Raw genomic sequence first — 14,794 nt, forward strand, 5'->3', positions numbered from 1 at the left:
GGTGTTTGGATTGATAGTCAATGACTGGACGGACAAGGAAGGATAAATGAAGTGTTGATGGCACATCTCCCTTTGCTCGCACATGATTCGTCACCCATCCGCTCTGAGCCACAGCTATGTCTAAATGAGACCCGTGTTAACTCACATGTGGCCGTCCAGCTTTACCAAAGCTCTGTTGCTCTGGCAGAGCAGGCGAGCGGTTTTAAATGGACTCGACACAGTCGGTTTTCTGGCAAGTTCTGCGAAAGCTGGGGTGTGTTAGGATGTTCAAGGCTGTTTGAAGCATGCTCTGAAATGATGTGTAACAACATCTGAAGATGATGTGAGTATTTGTGCGGAGTAGTGTTGTTAAAATACCGATTTCAATAGTCAATAGCAATGCCAGTGACATTTTCATGATCTAATTAAGGCATTCTCTGTTAATCACATCAAAAAATATGCTATTATATATTAATATTAATTATATTATTATAAAAATATTCATTGTTTTTATTACCAACTCATAATTATTAGGCCAAAAATAATTATATTATTATAATATTATATTAATTATTATATTTTATGCCAGTTAGTCAAATTTATTAATAAGAAAAAAGAAACTATGGTAATTCAGTGGTGTTTTTTTTGTCTTGTTAATGTCTTGTTCAATATTAATTATATTAATAATAAAGTGTGTGTGTGTGTGTGTGTGTGTGTGTGTGTGTGTGTGTGTGTGTTTTTGTTTGTTTAATTTTTTATATGTTTTTGTCAATGATTGTTAATATTAAGCAAATTTGTTAGCAAGAAAAAGAAAACAAAAAGGAAATGTAGAAAATATATAAAAATAAAAATGCAATGCGTTTTATTTTTCCTAATGGTGTTAAATATTAATTTTATTATTAATATAAATATGATAATTGTTGTTGTTATATCAATTGTAATTATTAATAACATTAATATTAAAAACATTAAAAACACAAAAAGAATAGCATTTTTACTTATTTGCAAAACTGTAGCGATGCAATGTTTTTACATTTGTCTTGTTAATGTCTTGTTTAATACTAATTATATTAATAATAATAATAATAATAATAATAATAGTAAGTCAATAATTAAGCAAATTAATTGCAAGAAAAAGAAAACAAAATATATTTTTAAAAATCTATATAAACGTGTTTTTTATGTCTAAAAGGTGTTTAATATTAATGATATAATTAAAATAATAATTATTGTTATATCAGTGGTAATTATTAATATTGATGTTTAAAAAACAATTTAACAAGAAAAAAAATAATTTTTACTTATATTTGCAAAACTATAGTAATGCAGTGTCTTTTTTTCTTTGTCTCATCAATGTCTTGTATAATATTAATTGTGGACCACAAAACCAGTCATAAGATTAAATTTTACAAAACTGAGATCATATGAAAGTTCAATAAATAAGCTTTCTATTGATGTATGGTTTGTTAGGATAGGACAATATTTGGCCGAGATATATCTATTTGAAAATCTGGAATCTGAGGGTGCAAAAAAATCTAAATACTGAGAAAATCACCTTTAAAGTTGTCCAAATTAAGTTCTTAATGCATATTACTAATCAAAAATGACATTTTGATATATTTATAGTTGGTATTTTACAAAAAGTCCTTTTGAAACATGATCTTTACTTAATATCCTAATGATTTTTGGCATAAAATAAAAATCAATAATTTTGACCCATACATTGTATTTTTGGCTATTGCTACAAATATACCCCAGCGACTTAAGACTGGTTTTGTGGTCCAGGGTCACATATTTGTTTTATGTGAAGTAATGCATTTTTCTTTTTCTTGTCAATGTTTAATAATAATAATAATAGACAGGACTATTAGACATATTACATTGGTTTATTAGGCATTTAATAAATGTTTGGTACTGAAGTAACTTCCTTTCACATCCCTGTTGCGGAGGAAGGGAACCAAATCAGAGATGTGATGGCTTGCAGGCAACATTGATGGAAGTGCGAGGTGACCTGGTCGGCTTTCCAGATTGCCTGTTTGTGTGAATGTAAAAAGAAAGTGAGACTTGAGGGAGTGAATGCTAACAGGGATGGTGTGTATTGCAGCCAGATGTGAGCAGGAATGTGACGTGTCGGAATGCGGCGGTGGCCAGATCCCGCCCGCCTCCTCCTCCTCCTCCTCCTCTGCTCTTTCTCTTCGCTGCCTTTTGTCCCCGTTCTCCCCCTTTTCTCTCTGCCATAAGTCTGTTATGCCTTTCATTTCTCCTCCATCTCCAGGTTCTCAGGTCTTTTGAACTCTTACCGTGGGAATACGCTCTGAATCGCCAGTCTGCGCAAAATGTGCACTAGACCCTGGCATGTGACTTAATGAGCTAAACGGCCTTAAAATACCAGTAGCTTTTATGCTTGCAAACAAAGACACCCTCAATGCGTTCTTTCACTCAAACGTACGCATTTTCTGCGCTTCGGGAACGACTAAGGTGTAAATGAGATGCTCGAGAGGGTTCTTGTTGAAGAACAAACACATTTCTCGTTTTCCTCTGTGCTGGACAGGCAGAGGTGAATGTATTTAGAATAGCTGAAGACTAAGTGATCACACACAACTTGTTCTGCAGGTTTAGGGGACATGATCACTTTTTTTTTTTTTTCAAAAAAATTCTGTAATTTTATTACATTATTATTATTATTATTATTCATTTTATTACGGTTTACAGGACATGACTTTTTCTTTATTTTTTTTTCTGGGATATGTAGGGAATACGTTTTTACCAATAAAATTCAGTAATTTCACTAAGTTTTAGGGGACGTGATTACTTTTTTCTTTTTTTTTCTTCTTCTAAAAAATGGAATATGTAGGTGTATAGATTTATAATTATTGTTTATTTATTTATTTATTTATTTGTACTTTCTTTTCCCCAGTAAAAATCTGTACTTGTATTACATTTTAGGGGACATGATGACTTTTTCATGACTCTTTTTTTTTTTTTTTTTTCTCTTAAAATGGTATAAGTAGGTGTGTAGTGTAGTTTTTTTTTTTTTTCATCCCCCCCAAATAACAAATGTCATTTTATTAAGGTTTACAAGACATGATGACTTTTTTTTTTCTTTAGAATTTTTTTATATGTAGGTGTGTGTGTGTGTGTGTGTGTGTGTGTGTGTGTGTGTGTGTGTGTGTGTGTGTGTGTGTGTGTGTGTGTGTGTGTGTGTGTGTGTGTGTGTGTGTGTGTGTGTGTGTGTGTGTGTGTGTGTGTGTGTGTTTTTTTTTTTTCTTTTCAGTTTTTTCCCCAATCAAAATTTCATTAAGTTTTAGGGGAGTTTTTTGTTGTGTATAGTTTTTTTGGTTTGTTTTTTATTTATTTTCTACTTTTTACTTTTCCCCAATAAAAATCTCTAATTTTATTACATTTTAGAGGACATGATGACTTTTTTTGTGACTTTTTTTTTTCTATGTATGATGTGTAGATATGTAGATGTGTATTAATTTTTTTCCTTTTTTTTTTCATTTTTTTCCCCCATTAAAAATTCAGTAATTTTATTACGTTTTAGAAGACATGATGACTTTTTCTTATTAGAAATGTTTTTTTCCTTGTTTTTTTTTCTCTTTTAAAAAATGGTACATGTAGGGGTTTTTCCCCCCAATAACAATTGTCATTTTATTATGTTTTAGGGGAAACAATGACTTTTTCATGACTTTTTCTCTGGGTATATGGTATAAGTAGGTGTGTAGTGTTTTTTTTATTTATTTTTTTTATTTTATTTTTATTTTATTTATTTTTTTGTGATCCCCAATATATTTAGTAATTTTATTATGTTTTAGGGGACCTTATGCCTTTTTCGTGACTTTTTCTCTTAAGAAATGGTATATGTGTGTAGGATTATTACTTTTTTTTTCTTTTTTTTTTCCCCAATAAAAAATCTGTAATTTCATTAAGTTTTAGGGGACATGACTTTTTTTCTTGACATTTTCAAACTACATCTAAGGCATAAATAAGCTGCTTGAATGGGTTTTTCTTGGTTTTTCTTATTTTTTCCCCTGTGCTGGACAGGCAGAGGTGAATGTATTTATAGTAGTTGAAGACTAAGTGGTTACACACAACTTGTTCGGCAGGAAATGCGGTTGAACATGTTCGCTATCAACACGGCGGCTAGATGTCATTAAGATGAAATAAATTTAGGCGCACACACTCTTAAGGGAGTTGGGAAGCAGCCTCTGCTTTCAAAGCCCTGAGGTTGGAGTCATGGGCAATTAAGTCCCCTACCAGAAATAGTTTTCCTCTAGAGCATGGTGTGTTTGTTCCTCCCCGTGCATCCGGTCTGAGTCTAGGTGACCCTGTCTGGAGGACTGTAAGAATTAGGATTAACCCCCTACCAAATTCTCATCCTCGACGCCTCCGCAGGGGGGGTTGAAATCCCACAAGGAAAGAAAGAAGCTGAGCAGCTAATTGGCACAAATGGGGAACAATTACTGCCTGGGATAAAGGAGAGTTATCAAAGGCTGGATGAGTAGAGGAATAAGCCAATGTGGAGGGCGGGACAGCAAATAAGGAATTTTCCCCTCCTCTGGATGTTTGAAGAACATGTTCGAGCGCTCAGAGTATTTGGGACCTTGTTTGTTGAGTCCAAACAGCAGTTTCCATTCCTCCTCATAGATATTGTAGTACGAATCTGTAGTTCTCCCAGAGAGCACCCTCGTGGATAACCTTTCACACACTTTTCTAAACCGATGCGGGTCGTTTTAATGGAAAAATCGGAAGGGAGGTCCGCGGGCCGCTTGTTGGCAGACTCCTGTGTATCATAAAGTGTCTTTTAATGACGAAGTAGGATGCCTGAGTAACGCCCCTCCAACTGTAACGCTTACAACACCGGGTCCCAAAATCTCAGCGGTTATGTTGGGAAGGATGTCGAGAGGAAGGGGTGTGGGGGATGGTGGATGTTGAGTGATTGACTTTGCTTTATGCACAACTGTTAAAGGGTCAGAGACGTGGCTTGTAAAAATCTAGTTTAAGACGCATGTGCTGTGCCAGATTTTTTTTCTTTTAAAAAATGGTATATGTAGGTGTTTTTTTTTTTTTGTACTTTTTTAAACATTTTTCCCCAATATAAAATTTTGTAATTTCATTAAGTTTTAGGAGACACGACAACTTTTTCTGCTCTCTTAAAAAAAGGCAAATGTAGGTGTAGGTTTATTTTATTTATTTATTTATACATTTTAGGGGATATGATTACTTTTTCTTGACCTTTTTTTTAACTTTTTACTAAAATTATATGTGTAGGTTTTTCCCCAGTTTTTTTTTTCAGTAATTGCATTAAGTTTTAGGGGACATTACTTTTTTTTCTTGACATTTTTTTTCTTTAAAAATGGTGTATGTAGGTGTGTATTTTTTTTTTTTTTTTAGGTTTAGAGGACATGTTATATGACTGTTTCTTGACACTTTTTCTCTTAAAAATGGTTAATGTAGGTGTGTAGTTTTTTTTTTTCCAATAATATTCAGTAATTTCATTAAGTTTTTAGAGGTCATGGTAACTTTTTTTTTCCTTGACATTTTACAAACTAAACTAACCTTGCCTTCTCTTCTCAATTTTCTGATATTTTATGAAACTTACTGACCTTGACACAGTCATGGGACTCTCTGCAGAAACAGTTTTTTAGTTTTTGTTCTATGTTTCTGCAAGTTGGTTACACCACATGACTTTAAAGAAAAAAATAATCCAAAAATGAAAATTCTGTCATTAATTACTCAGTCATTTCAAATCTGTTAGACCTTCGTTCATCTTCAGAACACATAAAAAGATATTTTTGATGAAATCCGAGAGCTTTCTGACCCTACATAGACAGCAACGCATTTGACATGTTCAAGGCCCAAAAAGTTAGTAAGGACATCGATAAAATAGTCCATGTGACATAATTCATAATGTTATGAAGCTACAAGAATACTTTTTGTGCACAAAGAAAACAAAAATAACAACTTTGAGTCAAACATGAGTCAAAGACTGAAACAGAAGAGAAAAGATTGTTGAATAAAGTCATTATTTTTTTCCTTGCTCTCAAAAAGTATTTTCATAGCTTCATAAAATTAATGTTGAACCACTGATGGACTGTTTTAATGATGTTTTTATTAGCCGTTGCTCTCAGATTTCATCAAAAATATCTTAATTTGTATTTGAAAGATGAACGAAAGTCTTAGAGGTTTGGAACGACATGAGGGTGAGTAATTAATGACATAATTTTAATTTTTGGGGGAACTATCCTTTTGATTTAGCTTAAAGTGTTTTTGAATACAAATATTTTAACAAATGTGTGTCAGTTTTTTTTCTGGTAATCATTGCATAGAAATGCATTAAAAATGCAATTCATATAAGTAAATTAATAGATTTGGGGAAAAGAAAGAAAAAACATCGCTATCATACCACTGACCCATAAGCAGTTTAGCAAACGTCTGAGTTTTTTTGCATTTATCTGGGGTATAATTATCATCTGTAGTCGTGCCTTGATGCATACACGCGAGAATCTTCCAAGAACTACAGAAATTCATTCCACTCGACTGTGATTTAGCACGCACGTCCTTGAAGTGGTTTTCTGACAAGTGGCTCATGTAAATTCATGTTTTCTTTGGTAATGGCACACTGACTTGCAAAGCTGGAAAATCTTCTTCTCCTCCTCATCCTCACCTCTTCCTCTCTCCTCGCTCTTTCCTCCTCCCTCCCCTCCGACTTGAAACTTCTGACAGCTCTGGCATTCCTCGGGCTCTGGAGGAAGGCGGGTGCGGTGGCCCTTAAGGTTTAATCTCTGTCAATGGAGCGTGGAGCTGGGTGCCTTCTATCTCCCTGTGTGGGGCCAGGGGCCGAGGGCCACTCGTGGGAGGGGAGCTAAATGCGAGGGCTGCGGTGTTTCCGGTATCCGTGGTTACACAGCAGGATGGGGGCATTTAGAAAAGCCCCCGAATACACTCGCATTCCCCTGTCCGTCTCTCTCTCACACGAGCACACACACCTCTTGTCATTCAGCTGACTGCGTGTTTGCTTGAGGTGGAATTGACAGCAGCACAGCGCGCTTTGTTTGTTTATAAACCCGAGGTGTCTTGTTTGCGTCGACCGAAGCCTATGGGTGGTGAAAGACATGGCCACTTATGGCGCTTTTCCACTACACAGTACCAGCTAGGGGTGTAAATCGGAGCCTTCAAGACGATTCGATACGATACCGATTTCTTAGGCCAACGATTCGATTATTTTCGATACTTCAGAATTCCCTGTGATACGATGCGATTCGATCCGATTCGATTCAATACTAGATATTTTTACATGATATCTATTAAGTTTCAAATAAATCAACAAAAATAGTAAATTTGCCTTTTATTGAGAATACAGAAACAGTATTCTACTCACATAATGTGTATGTTACACTAAAGCAGTTGTGCTCAATGCACTGCAAATAGAACAGCAAATATAAGTTACTGCATCTACAAAGTGTAATCAGATAAATTGTAATAAGAAAAAAAAAGGCTAATGCTTGTATTGCAGGTCTACTATGGCCAATTAGCCTATTCACTGTTTTAAAAAGTTTAATTTATACAAAATTGGTTACATTTTGAAAATACAATTTTCATCTTATTAAGAGGTAATGGTCACACATCCTCTGCAGTAGATGAACTGCAAATAGAATACTACTCCACAAAATCAGTTCAAAATCATCGCTCTTAAAAGTCAGACAACAACGTGAGGTCTGTGAACATGAACAACATCATAGATAGATGGACTGTGAAACGAAAGTAACACGTGTGAAGTAGAAGACAATAATGAGGTTAGCGCCACCCGCAGCTCAGGAGTAGGTAGTACGCTTACGTCGGAGCCATAGACAGTAAAAGAAAGGTCGGAACGGATTCTAAAAATAGACAAGTGAACAAACAGGCGGCAAAATAAACACATTAATCGATATTCTTGCGGACGAATCGATGCATTGAATCGGCGGCTGCATAATCGATGCATCGATACGAATCGATTAATATTTACACCCCTAGTACCAGCTCGCCTCGGCTCGACTCTGTTTGGTTTTCCACTGTGTAAAAGTTGTACCTGTACCTCCACAATAGTACCTGGTTGTCATAGCGACGCTGCAGGAAACTGCCGTGACGTAATCTTCTACGTGACACACACCCGCTGTCTGCACCTCCTCGTTTGACCACGGCGTATTCTTCCGAGTTGCCGTAATATGTAATGGATTGGATATGTCACACAATCTCTGGCCAAACTTTTTAAAAATGGCGGGCTTATTCTGGATACTATTGCTGGCGCGTGCAATGATGAGGCTGTGAATAGTGACGATTCTCTCTGACCAATCAGCAGTCTGCTTTGTTTTCACGTCACATTTTAGTATCGCCTCAGCTCGCTTGGAATCTCGCCGGAGGTGGTACGAAAAAAAGTACCTGGAAGCCGGTACAGGTACAACTTTTACACAGTGGAAAACCAAACAGAGCCGAGTCGAGGCGAGCTGGTACTGTGTAGTGGAAAAGCGTCATTAAAGAAGTTTACTTCCAGAACAAAAACGTACAGATAACCCCCTTGCCATCCAAGATGTTCATGTCTTTCTTTGTTCAGTTGTAAAGAAATAGTTTTTTGAGGCAAACAATTCAGGATTTTTCTCCATATAGTGGACTTCAATGGAGCCCGCAAGTTTGAACTTCCAAAATGCAGCTTCAAAGGGCTCTAAACGATTGATAAAAAGGGTCTTATCTAGTGAAACGATTGGGTATTTTCTAAAAAAGAAAGTATAAATAAAATATAACAATTTATATGCTTTTTAACCGCAAATGCTCCTCTTGTCTAGCTATGCGTGAACTGTGCATTCAGGTTCAAGACAGTTAGGTTGAGTTGAAAAACTCCGATCTCCTCAATTGGATTTTCTCCTCCAACTTCAAAATCGCCCTACACCGCTGCAAATATCGACCCAGTGTTTACAAAGTGAACACGCAAGGAGGGTGAAACACCCTTGACACAAAAAAGGTAAAACGGCAATGTAGGACAATTTTGAAGTTGGAGGAGAAAATCCAATTGAGGAGATGGGAGTTTTTCGACATACCCTAACTATCATGAACCTGAGAGTTCACGCAGAGCTAGACAAGATGAGCGTTTGAGGTTAAAAAGTATATAAATTGTAAAAATTGTAGAAAATAACCAATCGTTTCACTAGATATGACCCTTCTTTTCAATCATTTAGAGCCCTTTGAAGCTGCATTTTGGAAGTTCAAACTTGCGGGCACCATTGAAGTCCACTATATGGATGTTTGCCTCAAAAAACTATTTCTTTACAACTGAACAAAGACAGACATGAACATCTTGGATGACAAGGGGTGAGTAAATTATCTAGATTTTTGTTCTGGATGTGAACTTCTCTTTTAACACTTCAAAGTCTCACTCATTATGCGCTGCGAGAGAAGAAGGGTGATACAAAGGCGAAAAACAAATGGCATGCTGAGCATGTGTGAGCGCGGGAAGAGAGGTGAGGCATTTCTTTGGAATTCTCATTTTGTTCAGATTAAGAAAGTAGGGTTTGCCGGCCCAGGAGAGAGAGAGAGAGAGAGGGTTTCATGGGAGAGAGGGGCTGGATTATTTGGGGAGGCTGGGAGGGAAGGGGGCCTGACATTCCACAGGATGAAGTAGGGCATTGTTCCCCGTCTCCAATGAAGAGAGCCTTCTGAAGCCACTGATGAACTGAAAGCAGGAGAGAGTCAGCGAGTGCGAGGGGTTTCAGGGGGGTACAGGTCTGTTTTCGGGCAGGGGGGTCGGCATTATTCAGTAATCCTATTGAAAAGCCTTCTGAAGGACGGGAGCGGTGCGGAGAGAAAGAAAAGCGAATGGAATGTGACAACAGGAAAATGCCATTGATAGCGGTCAGCCTCAGCCGGCTCGACGGCTGAGACATTGCCCACCTTCATCCTTTCTGCGCTCTCAGCTCTTTCTCCTTAGATACAAAAGTTATTTTCCGAGTGAAAACCTTGCGTTGGGTCAAATGGAATACGCATTAATCTGTTTAGATAATAACCGTGTGCTTTTCTGGCCTCCCTGGCAGTTCTGTTAGGTTTTCCAGTCAGTGAGAGAGAGTTAGGGCTCTGCGGAGCAGTAAATCGCTGTCTCCCGTGCATCATTGTAATGACAAAGTCGTGGCCGTGCTGCCAGCTGACGTTCCAAAGTTAATAGCAATTCATTTTATACGTGTTAAAGTTGACAGTCTGTGTGCAAGTCTTTCTTCGCGCACGCCCTGTTCCATGTTACGCATGTGCTCACATTCATATCTGTTATGTTTGTGTTCATGGCCAGTTAGTGCACATTCTTTTAAAGATAAGATGTGGAGATTTCATTTCTTATCTTGTCTTATATCTTATGCGTGAATACTTTAAAGATGTGGGATCGCCAAAAATACCCATTTGCGAAAGTTTCTTAATGTACAGTTAATGGGTGTTAAAACAGTAGTTCTCTCCAAAAATGAAAATTATCATCTACTCCCTGCTATGTTGGTCCAAAGTGGAGATCTTTTCTGACAGTTCATTGTGGTCACATCTGTCACATTTCAAAAAAGCACCACAAAAGCACTGTAAATGTCTTTTGAAGACATTAACTTGATAAACTTGGTTTTTGAGCATCTCATAACAAGTATCATTAACCAGTCTTAAGTAGCACAGGTATATTTGTAGCAATAGCCATAAATACATTGTATGGGTCAAAATGATTATTTTATGCTGAAAATCATTAGGACATCAAGTAAAGATCTTGTTCCGTGAAGATATTTTGTAAATTTCCCACCGTAAATATATCAAGACTTAATTTTGATTAGTAATATGCATGATCAAGAACTTAATTTGGACAACTTTAAAGGCTATTTTCTAGCCTATAGTTGTATCTCAGCCAAATATTGTCCTATCCTAAAAACTATACATCAGCTTGCAGATTAAGTATAAATCTCAGTTTCAGAAATACTGACCCTTATGACTTGTTTTGTGGTCCAATGTCACATTTTATTTGAGAATTGCAGTCTAGATAAAGATTGAACAATCGCTGTCAATCTGTTCCTCACACAGCCTAATTTTTGGTGCTTTTAGTGTTGTTTGTAGTTATTAGCCTTTAAACGCAAAGTTAATACAAGTTAGTTGATAAAGAAAATCTATTTATGACATTCTTTTTGACAGCATCCTCAATTACAGTTTTTTTACACAAGTGCCTAAAACTATTAACAGTAGCTTTGCAGGTGGGTTTCTTGAAGCATCTTGGAGACGTTTGTTCTTGCTCTTCATGTCATTCCAGACAGACTGGATGATGATGAGATCAGATCTCTGTGTGGAGCATTGGCTGTTGTCAGGCTCCTTGTGCAAATAAAAATCTCACTGGATTATTACAAGTAATGGCAAAAGGAATGTTTGGAAATGTAAATTGATATTTCCTACTGACACACTACAGCAAAGATATAAATAACTGACTTTTTAGCTGGTGAAAATACTAGTGTTCTCATCATTTTGACCACCACTGCATATATATATATATATATATATATATATATATATATATATATATATATAGATTTCACTACAAATCTTAAAAAAAAAAAAAAAAATATATATATATATATATATATATATATATAAATAATTTTTTTTTTTTTTTTTTTAAGATTTGAAGTACTACAAGTTCGCACTCAACGCGTCTTATCAGAACATTCACTCCAGCGGGTGTTGCATAAGGAATGCACTTGAAAACTTTCATCACCTTTGACATTTAAAACTAACCAACTGTTATTATTGTCCTTTTTATCTCAGAATTCTTCAGAGAGCTGTTGAGCAACGCTGAGAAATCTCTCAACGACATGTTTGTGCGGACCTACGGCTTGATGTATGTCAAGAACGCCGAGCTCTTCGAGCATTTCTTCAGCGAGCTACGCCGCTACTACAGCCACGGGAGCAGCGCCGTCAACCTGGACGACATGCTGGCGGACTTCTGGACGGAGCTGCTGGAGCGCATGTTCCGACTGGTCAACGTGCAGTATGAGTTCAGCGACTCGTACATGGAGTGCGTCAGCAGGCACATGGAGCAGCTTAAACCCTTCGGTGACGTACCGCGCAAGCTCCGCCTGCAGTTGACCCGATCCTTCATTGCAGTTCGCACGTTCACCCGTGGCCTGGCGCTCATGCCGGAAGTGGTGGGCAAAGTCTCCACGGTGAGAATCTTTCTTTAGGAAAAGGGCAAAAATGCCAATTTTCCAAATAATCAGTAGCATTTGTGCCAATATTTTCAATGTAATGCTAAAAAGAGACAAAATAATGGCAAGAAATGTGAGTTTTCCTCGAGGGCTGCATGCAAAAAAAAAAAGAAAATAATTATACAAAGTTAACTGTAGTCTGATCCATAAACAAGTTGGTTTTGATCAATTCTTGTAATGAATTAAAAACCTAAATTGAGCATGATCAGTGATTGATTCATGAAGATATGACTCTGTTCTTTTAGGTAATTAAAAACATGCAGGACGACCAGTGTAGTCTGATTCGTGAAATAAATGACTCTTATGAACAGTGTTATTTTAGTATTGTTTAAATACTCTATTTTTTTATATTATGAGTTAGCATTTATTTGATAAATATTCTATAAAGATTTTTAAAAGTTTTTTTTTTTTTAGAAGTCTCTTTTGCTCACCAAGCGTTTATTTGATCCAAAGTACAACAAAATAGTAAAACAGTGAAATGCTTACCATTTTAAAATAACTGTTTTCTATTTGAATAGAGTGGAGTAATGATGCTGAAAATGTAGCTTTGATCACAGGAATAAATTACATTTTTAAATATATTCAAATAGAAAGCAGTCATTTTAAATTTTAAATATTAAACATTTCACAATATTATTGCTTTTGCTGTATTTTGGATCAAACAAATGGATCAAATTAATAGTTTGTTTTACTTTCAGTATTAGTTGACTAACTCAGTTTGACTACAAATCAGTTTGAATCAGTCTGAAACACTGGCTTGTTTGTGACAACATAGCAACGAGGTAATGTCTTTATGCAAGTAAAATTATAACTGACAAATACTCTTATGAATCAAAATCAAACCAAATTACAAGTTTGTAACTCAGAAACAAAGTGAAACAAGAAATCTTCATCAATACCCAGCCCTCGAGTTGACTTTGTTTAACATGGTAACTTTTTTAAGTCAGAGATCAGGGCCAACAGAGATCTAAAGTACAGGTTTTCCATAGGGTTTATCAGTATGTGAAGGTGGGCACCTGGATGGGCCAATCTGGGCTTATCTTCCAGCGTTAAAAGATCAGAGGCCAAGGCTTCTCGGTGTGTGTAGTGAGTTAGCAGAAGCAATTGAACCTGCAATGACAAATTGAGCAAACGCAACTTCAGCAGTGACCTTATAAAAGGTGGCGGGGTCGCTGATGCTCTTTGTTCAGAGTTTTATCAGCAACATCAGGCATATGAATTAGGTTACGGACTCATTAACCTTTTCCTCCTGTGTCAGTTTTGCTGACTCCGCTCAATCTTCCTGTTCATCCTCTTTCAGGTAAGCGCCTCTCCGAGTTGTGTGCGTGCGGCTATGAAGATGTTATACTGCCCGTACTGTACCGGCCAGGTGGCGCTGAAGCCCTGCAAGAACTACTGTCTGAACGTCATGCGAGGCTGCCTAGCTAATCAAGCCGATCTGGACACAGAGTGGAATAACTTCCTAGGTAAGAGAGTGTTAAATGGCTCAAGTAATTGATTTATTACTGAAGCATTACTAAATCTAATGGAGCCAGTTTTCCACACTAAGTAAAGGAGTATCATAAGTACAGATTAGAAATGAACAGGTCACATTAAAATGGTTTCCATTTGCTCCGAGGCCAAAACAATTTATGAAGCCTCAGCTTGAAACCAGAATTGGAATTGACTCGAATTAGGAGTGAACACTGGGGAGCGGCTCTTTTTTTTTTTATTCTTGCGTGTGTTTCATGAAGTGTTTTGGGCCTCTTGTGACTCTGAAGGCCGTGTGGTCTCAGGTCCCGTCACACATTCTCGTGCGCTCTCGCAAAGTGTTCCTGGCTCGTGGGACTCTGCGACTGGCTTTGCTCACCCTGCGTGTCAGCTTTGGGGGGAACCTTAATTGGGGCGCCTTGCTCAGGCCTCTGACTGTTTAACAAGCTGTTCTCACAACAGGCTTCAGTTCCTTATGAGCTTAGTCTGGACCGATGACTATATGCTGCCCTCTAGTGGTGGAAATGGCTTTTTTGGTGCACGGTTAATTGAAAGCATTGATGAAATCTTTCCTTTATCTTCATTAATGCATTTATTTTTAATTTTATGAATTTAGATTCCATGCTGGGTCTCGCTGAGAGACTGGAGGGACCTTTTAACTTTGAGTCAGTCATGGATCCCATAGATGTGAAGATCTCAGACGCCATCATGAACATGCAGGAGAACAGCATACAGGTCTCACAGAAGGTGTGTTTTTCCTTTCTTTCCAGAATAGTCGGAAATGCATGTTCTCTGATTTAACTTAGAGAAGTTTACTTCCAGAACAAAAAATTACAGATAATTTACTCACCCCTTTGTCATCCAAGATGTTCATGTCTTGCTTTCTTCAATCGTAAAGAAATTGTTTTTTGAGAAAAACATTTCTGGAATTATGTCCATATAGTGGACTTCAATGGTGCCCTCAAAGTTTGAACTTCCAAAATGCGGTTTAAATACAGATTTAAAGGGCTCTAAACGATTCAAGAAGAATAAAAAGGTTCTTTTAAAAAAATGCACAATTTTTATACTTTTTAACCTCAGATGCTCGTCTTGTCTAGCTCTGTGTG

At 36.9% G+C, this 14,794-nt stretch overlaps 1 protein-coding gene across 1 annotated transcript in view; it reads left to right on the forward strand.

Annotated features, from left to right (window-relative positions):
• Window positions 1–14,794, forward strand: part of gpc4 (glypican 4) — a 51,660-nt gene that overhangs the window by 30,243 nt on the left and 6,623 nt on the right. Inside the window, exons 2-4 of the mRNA XM_073820232.1 lie at window positions 11,779–12,176; window positions 13,519–13,684; window positions 14,305–14,435. Of these exons, the coding sequence (XP_073676333.1) occupies window positions 11,779–12,176; window positions 13,519–13,684; window positions 14,305–14,435 (695 nt within the window). The remainder of the gene's footprint in view (window positions 1–11,778; window positions 12,177–13,518; window positions 13,685–14,304; window positions 14,436–14,794) is intronic.

Source organism: Garra rufa, chromosome 16 (assembly GCF_049309525.1).
Source record: "Garra rufa chromosome 16, GarRuf1.0, whole genome shotgun sequence".
In the NCBI taxonomy this organism is placed as follows: Eukaryota; Metazoa; Chordata; class Actinopteri; order Cypriniformes; family Cyprinidae; genus Garra; species Garra rufa.